Source organism: Nipponia nippon, unplaced genomic scaffold (genome assembly GCF_047370975.1).
Source record: "Nipponia nippon isolate SJK-2023a ecotype South Korea unplaced genomic scaffold, ASM4737097v1 scaffold_1, whole genome shotgun sequence".
Classification (NCBI taxonomy): Eukaryota; Metazoa; Chordata; class Aves; order Pelecaniformes; family Threskiornithidae; genus Nipponia; species Nipponia nippon.
This window is the reverse complement of record NW_028262290.1, coordinates 161,876,377-161,891,615: the sequence shown is the minus strand read 5'-3', so window position 1 is coordinate 161,891,615 and position 15,239 is coordinate 161,876,377. Positions and strand designations below refer to the sequence as shown.

General features: G+C 42.0%; 1 protein-coding gene across 1 annotated transcript in view; it reads left to right on the top strand.

Moving 5' to 3' along the window:
* OXSR1 (oxidative stress responsive kinase 1) overlaps nucleotides 1-15,239 on the top strand; it is a 94,219-nt gene that overhangs the window by 62,334 nt on the left and 16,646 nt on the right. The window contains exons 6-9 of the mRNA XM_087730974.1: nucleotides 5,721-5,830; nucleotides 9,360-9,461; nucleotides 12,122-12,255; nucleotides 14,389-14,437. Of these exons, the coding sequence (XP_087587100.1) occupies nucleotides 5,721-5,830; nucleotides 9,360-9,461; nucleotides 12,122-12,255; nucleotides 14,389-14,437 (395 nt within the window). The remainder of the gene's footprint in view (nucleotides 1-5,720; nucleotides 5,831-9,359; nucleotides 9,462-12,121; nucleotides 12,256-14,388; nucleotides 14,438-15,239) is intronic.

Genomic DNA, 15,239 nt, shown 5'->3' with positions numbered 1-15,239 from the left:
GGCTGTGCTGACGGTGGTTGCAATGTAAATTGAGATAGCAATGTTCTTTTGTGTTCCAGCCTCTCCACGGCAATTATTGTATATTTTTTTTTATTATTTTTTTTTAATCAGAGCATAAAACCTCTTTGCCCTGGCATTTGTTGGCTCCCTGGAGTCTAAAAGCTGCATGGGTAAAAACATTCTTTGTCAACATAAACTGCGTCGGCACCAATATTGCTGCATAAATCAGGAGACTTCTCACAGTAAGCAAGGCATAATATTCTTCGGTTTATTTAACTGTGCAGGCTCTATAAATTTTTGTGAAATGAAGTGGGAGTCTATCAAGACTGGGAAGGGGGGGAGAGGTTGAGGGGCTGTTGAGGGAAACTCTCTCAGGGTGCAGGAGACTTGCTCGGTACAAGCCATGGCATGATATTAGCGTCCTACTGAGACTGGGTGCAGACTAAATCTCTTTTTCCCTGATTTTATCCACCAGGATATTAAATAATGCTGTCACCCACCCCTCCGTGATTGAATGTGAAGAAGCAAGGGTCTACAGAAGGCTGAAAGGCACATGTCCTTCCACGTGTGGGATTTTTCTGTTGTAGGGACAATAATACGATATCTTCAGGTTTTAAAACCAGTCGGGATTATTACTGACACGTACTCCAAGAGGCGCTCGGTGTGCCTGCTGTGTCCCGGGCAGGCCGTGGTGCCAAGCGGTTGAAGTAGGTGAGATTTCATGAAGTCGTTCAGGACTCGCTAATTGATACTGGGCAAATTGCCTAACCCCTCTCGCTTTATCTATTTATAAAATGGGGATAGTTGAGGCCAGGCAAAACTTGTGTAACTGAATTTGTGTAACTTTCCACAAATCCATGCCAGCTTGTCACCGGTTCGCTGTGTTCCTGACTGCTCTTAATTCATTGTACTAAAATAGCGCTCTGCATAAACATCGAGCTATGATGCAGGCAGTGTCATTCCCCCACTTTCCCTTAGGAAACTCTAACTTTGGGAGATTAAATTGCTTTAACAAGGGGCAAGGCACAACTCTAACCGCGGCAGAGGAGTGTTGATTGCACAGCTGACTCGAGCAGCCGGTGCAGCATCATGGACACCTCTGAGCCTCTTCTCCCTTTCAAAAAAGGGCAAAACTGTGTTTTTTCTGTGGTTGGTGGAGAGTTTTGGTCCCTCCTCTGCAGCAGCATGATGTGAAGTAACTTGTTCTTTGCGTCACTTGTAATGTCTGCGTTTCCTGAAGAGATGTTGCGCTATTTGGTTGCTGAAACAGCTTGTGAACTTCTCCAAGGGCGGTGGCTTCTCCCAGCCTGGGCTTTGTTATCCTTAGGTTACTTTGTGCAGTATTAACGTATCTTTATTAACATGCGGTTGGGGCTCGGTTTCAGATGTGATATTTACGTTGACTTGCCAAAGGGGTTTCATACATCTTTGATGTGCCTTGACATTATTGCAAAAAGGCTAAACTTGTGATGCATGTAAAAATAAAGCTGCCATTCTGCATGTGAATTGACTAGAAAGATACGTGCCTGTAGAGATATACCTTTCCAAATGAAAATTTGGGAGAACAAGTGTGTATTTATAAATCCAATACCACTGTATAACCATATAGTCTTTAAAGAAGTTTTTGATTCTTGTTCTTCACTAATCTTTTCTCTGGTGTCTTACCACCTCGCTGCATTCTCAGCACAAAACCGCTACTTACTACTGCCTTCCTCCTCTTCTTGCCAGGTTTTATTCATCTTCACTGCTCTAAAAGCTGTAAGATTTGCAGAAAAACACAAAGTACAGCTGCAGATATTTTCTGATGGTGAACAACTGAAGAAGGAGGAAGGTGACCAGTGAAAAAAACACTTAGTGCTGTCTTCTGAAATACTTTTATTTTTGCTTGAGGAGGGATAATACCTCAGCTACCCAAGTTTAAAAACAGCTCCGAGTGGTTTGAAGTCAAGATTGGTTTATTCTGCTGTTCTGCCCCCATTGAAGTCGGGAACTGCTGTTTTAGGGTCTGATCCAAACCCACCAAACTCTGTAGGAGCCTTTCTGATGTCAGTAGGCTTTGGTCCTGGCTCCTGATCAGTGCACAGTCGGCTTTCCCTTGTGGTAGCTGCCGACAGGAGCAGATACTTGGGCTTTTTTAGGTTTAAGGTAATGTTACAATATGAGATGGCCAAGGAGAGATTATTTTTAACGTCTGGCTTCTGGATTGGGATTAACCAATCTAATTTATGATACTGTAGAAATCTATCTTCCTGACGTGCACAGCAGCAATGGTGCCCGTTGTGATGTGGTCCTGCCACGGCATTCTTGCGTTGGTGAGTTGTTTAGACTGGGTCTTTGCTTCTGCGACGCAGAATAGTAAGGAGAGATTTTCCTTTCAACTTTTGCATTTCCTGAGTGGCCAGAATAGTTTTCAAGTTTGACAACTTGGGATACCTTAATAGCAGGAATCGTTGCCTAATACCATGCTTTTTCAGACACTAGCCCGCAACTTCATTGCCACTGTAGAGTGTTTTGTAGGGCATGTGGTTTGCAACACATGATGTTTCTACTGAAAAAGACAAAATTGGGCATATTTTCTGCAGAGCCTGCGTCAGCAGAATTGTCATTTCCATTCTGGGTTGGTTTTGCTGTGATACGAGAGTCTGGAGATAACTTTTTTCTTTTTAAAATAAGTCTTTGGTTTATATCACTGAAACAGGTCCAGCAGATGAATCTTTCCTACATTGCTTCAGAAAAATGATTAAAAAAAATGATCCTACCACTTGCATCCAGACATCCTGGAGACTATTATTTGCTATCAGACTGCTGGAAGTCTGCAATTTTTGGGCTTCTTCAGACTATCTGACAGTCGTTGGATTCCCGGCAGTGGTGGTTACTGGTATTGCAAGCCAGGTCCAAACACTTCCAATTCCTCCCAGTTTCTGGTGATGCAGTCCTTTCCAGTTATCACTGTAGTGAGCCAATATAAAGTACAAGCTGCTAAAGAAGCGTACAAATGTAAACACTTCTGAGCTATTGTTCCTCTTGAATTTCATGACTTTCCCCATTTTCTAGAGTTAAGTTCATTTGCAATAACCTTATTCTCTTTTAGCCTTTCGGAGGGCAGTTAACAGTGGCAGAGAGAAAGAGATGCAGATTGTACCAACTGCTCAGAAGTAAGAATTGAACCCTAACTTGTGGTTAGGATTTTATTGATATGTTGATATTTTATTGATATTTCTTGAGAGCAGGCGCGTTCTTATCTTAATAGTTGGGGCTTGGATAAAGTTAGTAAGATGACATTTGAGAAGACGGTTTCCAAGTCATTCCTTACAGCAGAGTAGCACAGGCTGGTTGTGCCTGGTTTAGCCCGCTGGAAATGAGGGGAAATTGATTGGGAAAACATTGAATAAATCAGCCATGTAACGGAATACAATTTAATTCCGTTTAAGCTTTCTGCTGACCTCAGATGGCAGATGTAGGGGCACAATTTCCAACTGGAATTTTTTTAAACCCACGTTTGATGTGAAACGTGGTGAACGCTGTGCGCGCTGTGTAAAGGACTTGTGTTTTTACTGCTGGAATGCTTTTGCTTTGAATGGCATTTCCTTTACCCTCAAAATGACTGCATGGAAACTTGAGGTAAGATAATACACACAAGTTCAAGTACAGCACATCACAATAATATGCTGATGGCACTTGGACAAGTTTCTATTAGTATTATCTTATTTGAAAGAACTTCTAATTGCTCTTATGTTTAGAACAATAGATCTTGCATTGCTCTTATGTTTAGAACAATAGATCTTGCGACTTACCGTAATGAGGGGTAAAGTGCAAGTCATTTTACTCTGAACTTTTTAGGAAGCTCATTCAGTTTTCCGAGAAAAGCAGGGATGGGGGATACACGCATGGAAGATCTCAAAGCAAAATCACAGTTGCGAAAAGTGAGTTTCCAGAAAAATACAGATTGCAGTGCTGACGGGGATAGTCATCCATCTAGGTGTGCTAAAGCTTTGAGGTTAGCAGGAAGACAAGACATCTCTGGGAACAGGAGAGTGCATCTGGAAGAAGCTGGACCCTAATGATAGGCATTTTGCATTTTAGCCCTGTGATTTCTATGTAACTTTCTTTAATACCAACTTCCAGTTATCTGTGTCTAGGATTTTAGTGGGCACTAAGTTCCTGTCCTGGAAGCCTCTAACCTAAGTGAGCTGGAAGCTTTCAGCATGTTGTTATTCTATAATTTCAGTCGTGTTTCTCAAATATTGAACGACTGGTGGGAAGGGGCTCGTCGCGCTGCTGGCGTGCTGCAGAGGAAGCTTGGGAGTGTCCTGACGTGGATGCCATTGCTTGCGAATCATGCAGAGGGATCTCTCGTTGCAGTTGATTCCTCAGTTAGGATAACATCCTTAAGCCATGGAGTAACTCCGTGGCTCCTCTGAGTAAAAATCCTCTACAGTTACAGTTAACTATGTCAGGCAGCTGAGTTTCAAGTTTTCAACCCAGTTGGGGTCAATAATGTTCTGTTTTTATGTGAAATAGCCCTTGAATTTCAGAGACTTATCCTTGAAGCCTGTCATCAAGCTCAAAATAGCATTCAAGATTGCTTGTGCGGTGTTTAAAAAAAGGGGAGCAGTAGATAAAATTGGGTTCTAGAAAATGACCCATTGCAGGTCTATAATTTGGCAATATATAAGCAGTGTAGTTTAGAGCAAACTGGGAAGAAATACTTCTACTGTTTTGTGTTTACAGCTTCCCTGTCACCTGATTTTAGTTATTTTTTTTCCTCTGAGGAAAGTCTGCCACCCTCTCTTGAATGACTTGGTTGCCGAATCTTTTGTAATGCTCTTCTCTGAACAGACAGACTGTATCCCATTGCTATCTCTGCTGCTGTTCACAGATCCTGTTTTCCATGTCATTCTTAATTGCATAAAACATCTGTGTTATCTCTGAAAGCATAGTTTTCATGTAAAAAGAATGATTTACTTGAATAAAATTACCACCGAGTGCATGGGGCATCTTTGAGCATCCTTCAGCTTCCAAAAAAATGCTTCAAGCAGGGGTAACGCTGTGCAGGGCATGCAGACCTGTCTGCAAGGCTTCCTCTGGGATGGTCGGGCTGGGTAGCAGCGTGTGCTGCTCGATTCAGTAACAGATGCTGTATCATCAGATTCCTGTTAAAGCACTGAGCATCTCGGCGATGGAAGATTACCAAGCAAAGCATATTCTGGTAATAAACCACCCAGAATAAGGGGCTGATACCTCCAGTCTGCAGGGTGCAGTTAGGACAGTTAAATGTTATAAAATCTAGTAACTCTTTATGTACCCGACTTCATTGCTGCAGATATTAACAGGATGCTAATTGAAGTTCAGGTATGACTTGTTATGTGTGTATACAAATGTAAATAAAGCACTGGGTGTCAGCGGCAGGTTTGTACAGTAGCGGGTCCGCTGGGGGAGCGTGGGCGTGCTGTGATGTGACCAGTAACAGAAAGTGGAATTTTCCTCTCTGCTGGCCAGCGCTGAAAGCCCTGCTCTCCCCAGTAATTGAATGGTGGACTACAGACGGTTCATGTACCAGCACTCTTGGCTAACTGTTGATCATTCTTTGTTCATTAGGAAATTCCTCATGCGTAACTGTACTTAATGGATGGCTGGGAATGTGAGGGGGAAAGGGGGGACAACCCTTCAGTTTGCTCAGGATGTCTTCTTAATAAAATCTGGTTTTGTTTTCTTTTCAGACTTTGGCGTTAGCGCGTTTCTGGCCACTGGTGGTGACATTACCAGAAATAAAGTCAGGAAAACTTTTGTGGGCACACCTTGCTGGATGGCACCAGAAGTTATGGAACAGGTGAATTGTTTTTCGTAGTATCCTCTTAGCTGATCTGCACCTGGAATTCCCTGCTGTCAGCAATGGCTGTATTTACTTCAAACTAAGATGATAATTTGGCATCCTGTAAGGTTTTCTTAAAACCACAGGATTGTTTTGGATTTGCCTATTGCAGCCAGGCTTGTAGTGGGGAATATTAAGTGTTCAGTAGGATTTTGCCCTGTTGCTTCTCTTCAGGCTCCTACCTAAGGTAAGGACGAGACAGCTCAGCTGCTGCATAAAGAAGATTAACCTGCCCATCCCTCTTGCCTAAATGTGAGGTAGAATATAAATAGTTTCACACGTGGCGAATATGCACATGTACAGCTTGGTAGTGTGCTCTTCTGCATTTGCAAATATGAGAATTTGGGGTAGCTAATTGCAACACGTTAAAGAGGGGAGTTATTACAGTAAAATAACATGTAGTTGTCTTTATTCAGCTTTTTAGTTTCTCTTGGCTTGTGAGTATCCAGGCCATAATTACTGAGGAATGCTTGCCTCTCCACCTTCCTCCCCTGCTCTTTTGGCTAGCTGAAAGGTGCCATACTTCTTCCCGTTGGGTGGAGATATGTCACTTTGTCCTCCACCACTTCTAGTCTAAACTATAGAAGCTTTGTCTGCATGACTACTGATGAAATCCACCTGGAAACTGTTTAATGTGAAATATGGTTGCCCATCTCTGAGCAAGATCCACAAACAAATTTATGTGGGGTCCTGACAGGGCATTTGCAGCAGCTGTCTATTGCACTGATGTTCAGTGCCGTAAGCACTCTGAAAATTATCCCTCATCCCCTTAAAAACAGTTTGACAGAGGGCTGGACTCGGGGTCTGATTTTTGACAGGTGCACCCAGCAGAAATACAACTGACTATAAATGTTGTTGTTTTTCCTTTTTTCCTTCCAAAAATCTTTGAAACAAAAATATTTTGGGAAAACATTGTTTTATGAAAGTAAACCCACCTGGTTACTTTTTTCCTTGCTGTTCACAATAAAATATTTTGAAGTTTAAGAGGAACTCAAATAAGACCCCCATATATATATGTGTGTGTGTGTGTCTCAAATGACATGCAGCTAAAACAGTGGCAGGACTTTAATGCATTTTTTCCTATTTTATTTTGAGGGATTGAGATATTTTTGGAGTAGCTTAAATATACTATTGATGAAAGGCTTTTTTCAATGTTTGGCCTTTTCAGTGGCTCCCCGTGGTGGCATTGAGGGGCCGGTGCCTTACAGCTCTCGTGCAGCCTCCGCAGAGTCCAAGTCTAACACCATGGAGTACAAGACACTCCCCAAGTCAGGAGCCATCTTTGCAAACTTGCTTCTAAACTGCTTCACTGTCATATACTTCTGGATTTTTTTGTTATGTTGATGTAAAAATAAAAACTAGAGTATTCAGTGTTTCCAAAACCAGATCAGAGTTGGCCCTTGCTTTTCTGTCCGTTGTGTCCTGTCCTGGCGCATGGGGCACAGCAGGCTGGCCAGGACCTAACACTGCTGCTCCAGGCTCGTTGAGGTTAGGGTGGCTGCAATCTGCAGGACAACAGGGGAAAAAAGATCTTAAGGAGGGTGCTAAAAAGGGGAAATGAAGGTCTTCAGTGACAAAGGCAGGGTTCTTGATGCAACAGATGTGTTTCCGAAGGAGGCAGATTTTCTAGGGAGTCCAATACTTCCATGAAGGCTGTGCACATCTAACTTGTTGCAAGTATTAGATGGTAAGGAGGTATTTTGGATGCTGATGTGAAATCCTTCAATGTCCATCTTTATCATCTTGCTGTCTTCCAGCAGGTGTCACTCTGAGCCACTATATCCAACCCGGGAAAAAGGACCAAGGGGCTGCTGTAGGTTAGCCTTCGATATGCGGATATTATCGACCCGATGCCATCTGGTTTACTTCAGCACCATTAAGTTCCTTTAGCCTGTTAATACATGCTAGCCTGGCATTGTCTTTTAACGTATGTTCACTTGACAGATTTACGGCAAAAAAAAGTTGATGAGAAAAATAAGTGGTGTTGATGTAAACTAACTGCAGGGTGGCGACTAATAGTATTGGACAGATGTCAAGATGCACCGCTCTAGACAGTTTTGAACTTTGTAGCTTTCATTTGCAAGCAGGATTATATGATATAATTAAAAAAACAAAAAAAAAAAAACCAAAACAAAACAAAAAAACACTAAACAGTTGAAATCTTGGTGGGGAATGGGGAGTTGTACAGTGTAGAGATGTGCTGCAAGGCTAAATGAAAGATAAAGCTAAAGAATGTCCCAAAGTTATTCTCAAAGCCTAAAAATAGGAGGGGGGGGGGGGGATAAAAAAGCCCTTACAGCATATTTCTTTCTGCACTGTGCTATTTTAAATTATACTAGGTATCTGTGCTTGTTTAGTTAAATGACTTGAAATCTTTTCATAATCATGGCATCCATAAACTGCAGCACTTCAGGAAGGCTTTTAAACATTTAAGGCTTATGAAAATGGTGCCTACAGAGTTGATGAAATTAGTGCAAGATAAAAACTCCTGTTGCTATAATAAATTTCAGTTCAACTATAGTATTATGTGAAAAAGAGTGCAAGAGGGGTTTTTTGTTTGTTTGCCAAAATTCAAGATCTTCTTAAAGGTAGTTTGGGGAACGTTTTTGCCTTCATCACAATGAGTGTCTTTTCTAAAGCTTGTTAGGGTAGCTGAACGCAATATCCCTGTTAGCTTTGATTCAATATTCATTTTTCCATAGTCTAGTGAGAAGAAATACAAACCATTCTAAGCAGCCAAAACGCTTTGATTTTTGTAGCTGCTCTTGAAGTTAGTACATAATGTCTCTCCCCTGCAGTGGAGAAAGCAAGTGCCAAAATATTACCTAATGATAATGAGGAAGTAACCGCTTTGGCGTATGAAATATTTTTTCCGGTCCATGAGGGGAAGTAAATGCTATAAATTTTCCTGAACAAGTCCGTGTTTAATGTCAAGTGCAGAAGCTACTATTAATTAGTGGAGGGAAATATTAGTCTGCAGACAGGAATGAGGGGCTTTTTACTGTAGTAGTGTGTACTGAAGTTTCAGGATCGAGCATGTTTGCAGTCAGATTGATTAAGCGGTTGACTAGAAGTGTAGTGAGGTGTATGTGCCAAGGGGATAACAGTCCATCTGTTAACTACGAGAGTTTCATTATATATATTATATATTTAATGACTCTCTGTGGTTTTGTGTAGAAGTTGGAGCCGGGGTTAACCCAGTGCCCCTTTATGTTCTGCACACGGAGAGGTTTATGGCAGAGCAGTCCTAGTTGCACACTCCACAACCAGAATTTTCATCAGACTGTGACTTCTAAAACACCTCCTTGAAGGTATAAGGAGCCGGGGGGAGAGGAGGGAGAAAGTGTCCTTTCCATCTCTTTAACACTGTAGCACTGCTTTTTCCAAAATCGAAGGGAAAGGAAGGAAAGGGCGAAAGGATCTGTAACAGGCTAAAGAAGTGTGGGACAGCAAGAAGCACATGCTAACATCCTCTAATATTTTTCAGGTCAGAGGATACGATTTCAAGGCAGACATCTGGAGCTTTGGGATCACTGCTATCGAACTGGCTACAGGGGCAGCTCCTTACCATAAATACCCGCCAATGAAGGTGAGCAGGTCTCCAGATACTTGTGCAAGATAAAGGATCAGTGTGTTCTGTGGGTGTTTCCAATAATTTGGCCAGCACGCTTCGTTGAAGAGTTTGTCCTCTCAACTTGCATTTGTGGATCACAATGTTCTTGGATTTATCTGAAGTCACCTTTTAAAAATACGCCACTTAATCAGCATTGTCTGAAACCGTGCGCAGTTCTTATTTAGATCCTGAGTCTCGCCAGCGTCATCATTCCTGAGGAGAGTGCTGTGGGTTTTAATCCTGGAGCCTCTGAAGGCAGCAGATGTTTTTAGGGATATAAATAATGATTCAGAAAATGTTATCTGGCATCCAGTGACACTGGGATGGCGAGCCATTCCTTCTCCTGCACTGATAATCCTTCCTGATACCTCTCAGAAATCCTGTTACAATTATCCAAACGAATATCTTATTTTGTTTAATGCCAGCACAGTCCTGTCAATCACCGAACCAGGGTAGGGCATTTCTGAAAAGTACCGCATCAGTATGAAATAGCGTGGTATTGGCAATATGAATATTTTATTGAAGTTGAGGTGGAGGAAACGTTATTGTTTAAGCACCAACACTTCAAAAATCTTTTTTTAAATATCTTGAACTTTGGAGTGCCATGTAGTTTGGGCTGACTTTCCCTATTTTCTGATTCTCGAACCAGGAGCTGCTTCCAACATGCTTTTCTTTCAGGGTGTCTACATCTTAAAGTTAACAGAGTTAACCCCATCAGTTGAGGTCTGAAGCATTCTGTCCTTCTACTGAGCTTTGATATCATCTTCCTTAGCCCCTTTGAGATCTGATGGGGCTCTGTCTCAGTCATGAAACTTTTAGTCCCTTCTTCATTTTCCACCCACTTGAAGGCCACTTTTCTTCTACTCCTGAGATGCATACTCCCTTGAATCGAACAGGAGGGGTAGAGACACCTTTCTAACCTTTAGGTTAGACTACTTACCTGGGATATAAAGCCTATGGGTGCCAAGTCCCTCAGCTGTAGGCATACAATGGAAAAGCTTTCCTTTTCTGAGTCTTTTGACTGCTGGAGTGCTCTGCAAGGTGGGTGTCACTTCTTCAGGACCTGGGTGCATCTCCACCTCTCAGTTACAACAGCATTTGGGAATCCAGTAGCTCCTAACTCATTAGAATAGGGACATCTGTGTATCGCTTTGAATGCCAGGACTTCACACTCATTTAACTCTCATAGGACAGTATTAATTTTAAGATTAGTGTCATCTCTGTGCAGGGACTGTTCAGTAGCTGAGTGGTTTAGAAATGCCATTGAAGTTCGTACCGTATCAGTGACTGTGGCAGAGCAGCGAGCAGTTCAGGGAATGGTGTTGCTGATTTAGCTGTTGCTGTTTTCACTGATGCTTCCTTCTGTGCTGTGATTATTGGTAGCGTTTTGCAGTAGCTTCTGCAAGCTGTCCTTCTCTTTATTGTGTTTTGAATGCATGGGTTGTAGCTTTGAATACAAAGATCGCCTACTTAGTATCGTGTGTTGTCATGTGGTGGATAGAATTGAGTCTCCAATTCTATTAGGTCTGGGTTCCAGTTATGCAGCCTGCAAGAGGACTTCTGTGTTTTATTTATTGAATGCAATTGTATTTCACTGCAGCTTAATTTTGTTACGGAGCAAAATGACCCATGCATTAAGTGGTCCTCCAAGGAGAGGGGATAAAAGCAGGGGATTCTGTCCTGGATGTATAATTTCAGCTAGATTGATGGGCTTTTGCTGCCCTAAGCAGTATAGCTGTTGAAAGCTATTTAAATGTGCTATGTGCTGCTTCCTTTTCTAAAAATAGATATTCATCTGTATGTAGGTGACAAGTGAAAATGGAAATGAGTCATTTTCTTGCTTTCCTTCAGAATATCTGAGTGATGTGAAGGAAATAATCAGTTTGGCTTGATGGGTGCTTGTGTGAGAAACGTCTTCACCTGCTGTCGCATTGGTACATGGAAGCGAAGCCTCGTATTTTTTTTTATGTTGCCCTTCTGCTTTTACATTGATTTCATTTCTAGCTAAGAAGTACCTGCAGGCAGATCTAAACAGAGCCTTTGAATCAAATGCCTTGCACAACTGCTCATCTCAGATGAGGAAGGCTGGTAGAAGTTCTGCTATGCTTACACCTTTAATCACACCAAACAGGCCTGAAAGCACATCCCAGCCTTGTGTTTGGCCCGCAGACCGCACTGTGGGCCAGGAGATGCGATGGAAAACAGTAGCATAAACTGTTGGGTGTAAATTAGCCTGGCTTCCCAAGGAAAGGAGGTGGAGGTGACTCTCTAGATTCTGTTGTACGAGTCTTGAACCTCTTGGCTGACAGAATTTGCAGAGGTGTGAAGGTTTTGAAAATAGCTGTTTCTACAAAGCTAGTGAATGTGGGAAGCAGAAGGAAGAGTAGAGACCCTGTAATTGCCTTGAGGAAAAGGTAGGTGAGTTTTTTTGCTGTCTGGTGAATGCGAGGAGACAGTATAAATTGTAAGAAACTTCGCTCTGAGCTCAGGCTACCCTCAGAGAGCCGTTGTAATGAAATAATCCTTGTTGACTCAGATGCTTGATGGAAATGCTTGTCTAAAATACAGTGTTCCCAAGATCTGTCTCTAACAAAGGCCAAGAAAAATCTCATTGCCAATAGACATAATTCTTTCAGGTTTTAATGCTGACGCTACAAAATGATCCTCCATCTTTGGAAACTGGTGTGCAAGATAAGGAAATGCTGAAGAAGTATGGGAAATCATTTAGGAAGATGATTTCATCGTGCCTACAAAAAGACCCCGAAAAAAGGTAAGAACAGGTAACACCAAAATAAATTAAAACAAACAAACAAACAAAAAAACCACCCTAAAACAAAACCACAAAACTCATTGTATCCCATATTTTTTAAAGCTGGTACACTCTCTGCCCCTCCAGCCTTTCAGTCACAATGAACACAGCAGTCTTGCTGTGTGGCAGCAAATTCTCTTGGCTGTACTTATTTTTAAGGAGAAATGTCTGGCGTCACGCCTGGCCAGGGCACACATCTTCCATTTGGGCTAATGAGAGTGCATCCCAGTCCACCGCGTGGGTAGTGCCATTCTCCCCCTTGCCGCCTCCAGCAGGTGACTGCAGTTCGTGTTTTGTTCCCAGTCAAAACAGCGCTGTGTTTATAAATTAGAAATTGCACCTTGGGCAATATGTGTTTTCTTGCGAAGCTGCACAAATAAACTTTTTAAAATTTGCCAGTGCAAAGCAGGCTTTCAGTGTAGTTTTGACTTGTTTAATTATAAGTAATATTTGCTTTGCGGGGGTAAAATATCAGGAAAAACACTGGCAAATTTTACCAACATTTTTTCATCAATACAGATTGCTTAAGTGACCTGACGACACTTTCAGTCGTCTTTGTAACAGTAGCTTGGCTACTCATTGATGTTAGAAATACTGCCGAGGGGGTGGTGCATATGTTGTGGTTCCCAGGACAGCTTTGTATCATTATGTTATGGCATCGTTCAAAGCTGCACCAGGGTCCGGCTGTCTACGGCACTGTTTAAAACCCACAGCCTGTCACACAGGAGAGCTCAGGCATGTTTCTGTGGAGGGCAGTCGTAGCATTTGCCAGCCTGTGAAGCTGTTTAAAGGAGTGTTCATCCTGCATTAAAAATAGAGTTCCTTAAAAAGGTAAAGAAACAAGCATTCCCACAGATCAGTTTTTATTTTATACCTCTTTTTTTTTTCGTCAGTAAGCAAACTAATTCTGGAAAGGAAAAATTCCTTTCGTAAAATAATAATGAAGACATTTTTCAGTTCCCTCTTGTGACAGATCTGGGAGCAAAGGCTTCTCACGCATTGTGAGATGGGATCTCTCTCTTCTAACAAGCTTTACTCTTGAAATGCTTAATGAATCCAGTGGAGTGCCTGATAAATGCTGATAGCAGGGTTTTTTTCCCAGCATGATGTTTTTTCTCCTTTCTAAAGCATATCCTGTCCCTGCAGGTTAGAACGTGTGCTGGTCAGAATTAAACATAATCACTCTGAATTGTGGCATGCCCCTTCTCTCTTCTCAAGCACCGCTAACAGCCGCTGCCATCATCCTGGCTGTGGGAGCCGGAGGTCGGCCCGTGCAGAGCAACTTGCAGAATCAGATATGCTTATGCATATTGTATGGGTTCTCAAAAAGGAGAATTTAATGCAATTGCTTTTTAATTATTTTGGGGGCTCCCTTGCTGTAAGGTGGATGATTTTTGTTAGAGTAGTCTGAGGTGAAATAAACCCTGTGATGAATGGCCTTTGCAAGTCACTAATTAAACTCTGTTACTATTAAGGCACAGTTTGCAGTGTGGGAAATGCTGTAAGCTGGTACTTTCTCATGTAGGCCTGAGTCTTTAGAAAGCTGCTCCTGAACTGACCAAGGGATGTGTTTTACTTTGCAGTATTTATCCTAAAGTCTAACTTAAAGGGGAAAATAGTTTGTACTTGTTCCTTTTCTGTTACGCAAAGGTTGATTGCCTGTGTTTAATAGAACTAATGACACACATATAATCAAGTATCTCTGAAGTAACTCTGTTCCTTGCACGTGACGAGTACTGCACTCCTGCAGTAGGTGATGATCCTTCGTTTCAATTTTAAACAAATTGTTTCTGTCAAACCGGCTCCAAGAGATTCAAGTTCAGTATCAAAATGGGAGCAACTTCTCCCCCCTACCCCCACGTTATTCACTGCTTTTGAACGGAATAGGCTTTGATCAGAATACACTGAGTGTTTAAAAGGCGGCTGGCGTAAAATTTACTTGGAATACATTGACTGATTTTTAGGGGACTTGTGCAGGAGAAGCCGATGCCCTTATGAGATGCCATGTTACAACAAGCTGCAGCAACCTGGGAGACCGTTGTGTTGAAAGGGAGCCTTTATAATTCTTTTTTCTACATCTGTTTTTATTGACAGACCGACAGCAGCAGAACTCTTACGACACAAATTTTTCACGAAAGCAAAGGTAAGAAAACACTTCCTAAACTGATCTGTGCAGAGGCTGTGGAGAGGACTTTTCAGAAGTATGATAGGTAATGGTGACAGCTTTATTGGTGTGAATGTAGGCTGTTTCACTTAGGGCCAGCATAGCTGAGTGAGTTGAATGGGTCATTGTGAACGACCAGAATGAAACCCCTCTTCCATGCCTCCTTGTGTATGCTGCTATTAAGAGAAATTATCTAGAAATTCTTGAGCATTTAAATGTCTTTCAGTGCCTTTTGGGGGTTTATCTTCTTGTAACGGTGCCATTCTGGCTGCATGTCCAACCATAAAGGTCTCTGTGGCAGTAAACGTAACTTACATTTTAGTAAACTCTATAATCAGTCTGTATGCAAAGCAGTGAATGAGGCCCACTGTGCAGAGGGCTACCTAAAACTATTTCACCCTGTGTTGCCTTATGGAAAGTGAAGATCCTGTGATACAAAATACTGGGTAACTCCCATTTCTAGCCTTGAAGTGATCTGCCACTGAGCATTTATGTAATTACTGCCTGGAGATTAGTGCATATGCAATGTGCAAGGTCTTGTTGGGGAGACAGACAGAAATAATACAGGGGAGAATTTATATTTCCATGGGAATGAGGAAATGTCTTCTGTGTGCTTATTTTTTCTGTGGTGTGTTTGTGATCGAAATACATAGGTTTTATAGCAGAACGGAGATGAAACTGTCAAAAAGATACCTGATACCGGGGCTAGCACAGCAGCATCACCAATTAATCAAAGTAGTTTTCAGCTTCCAGATGAAGATGCTTAAATGGAAGTGGCCAC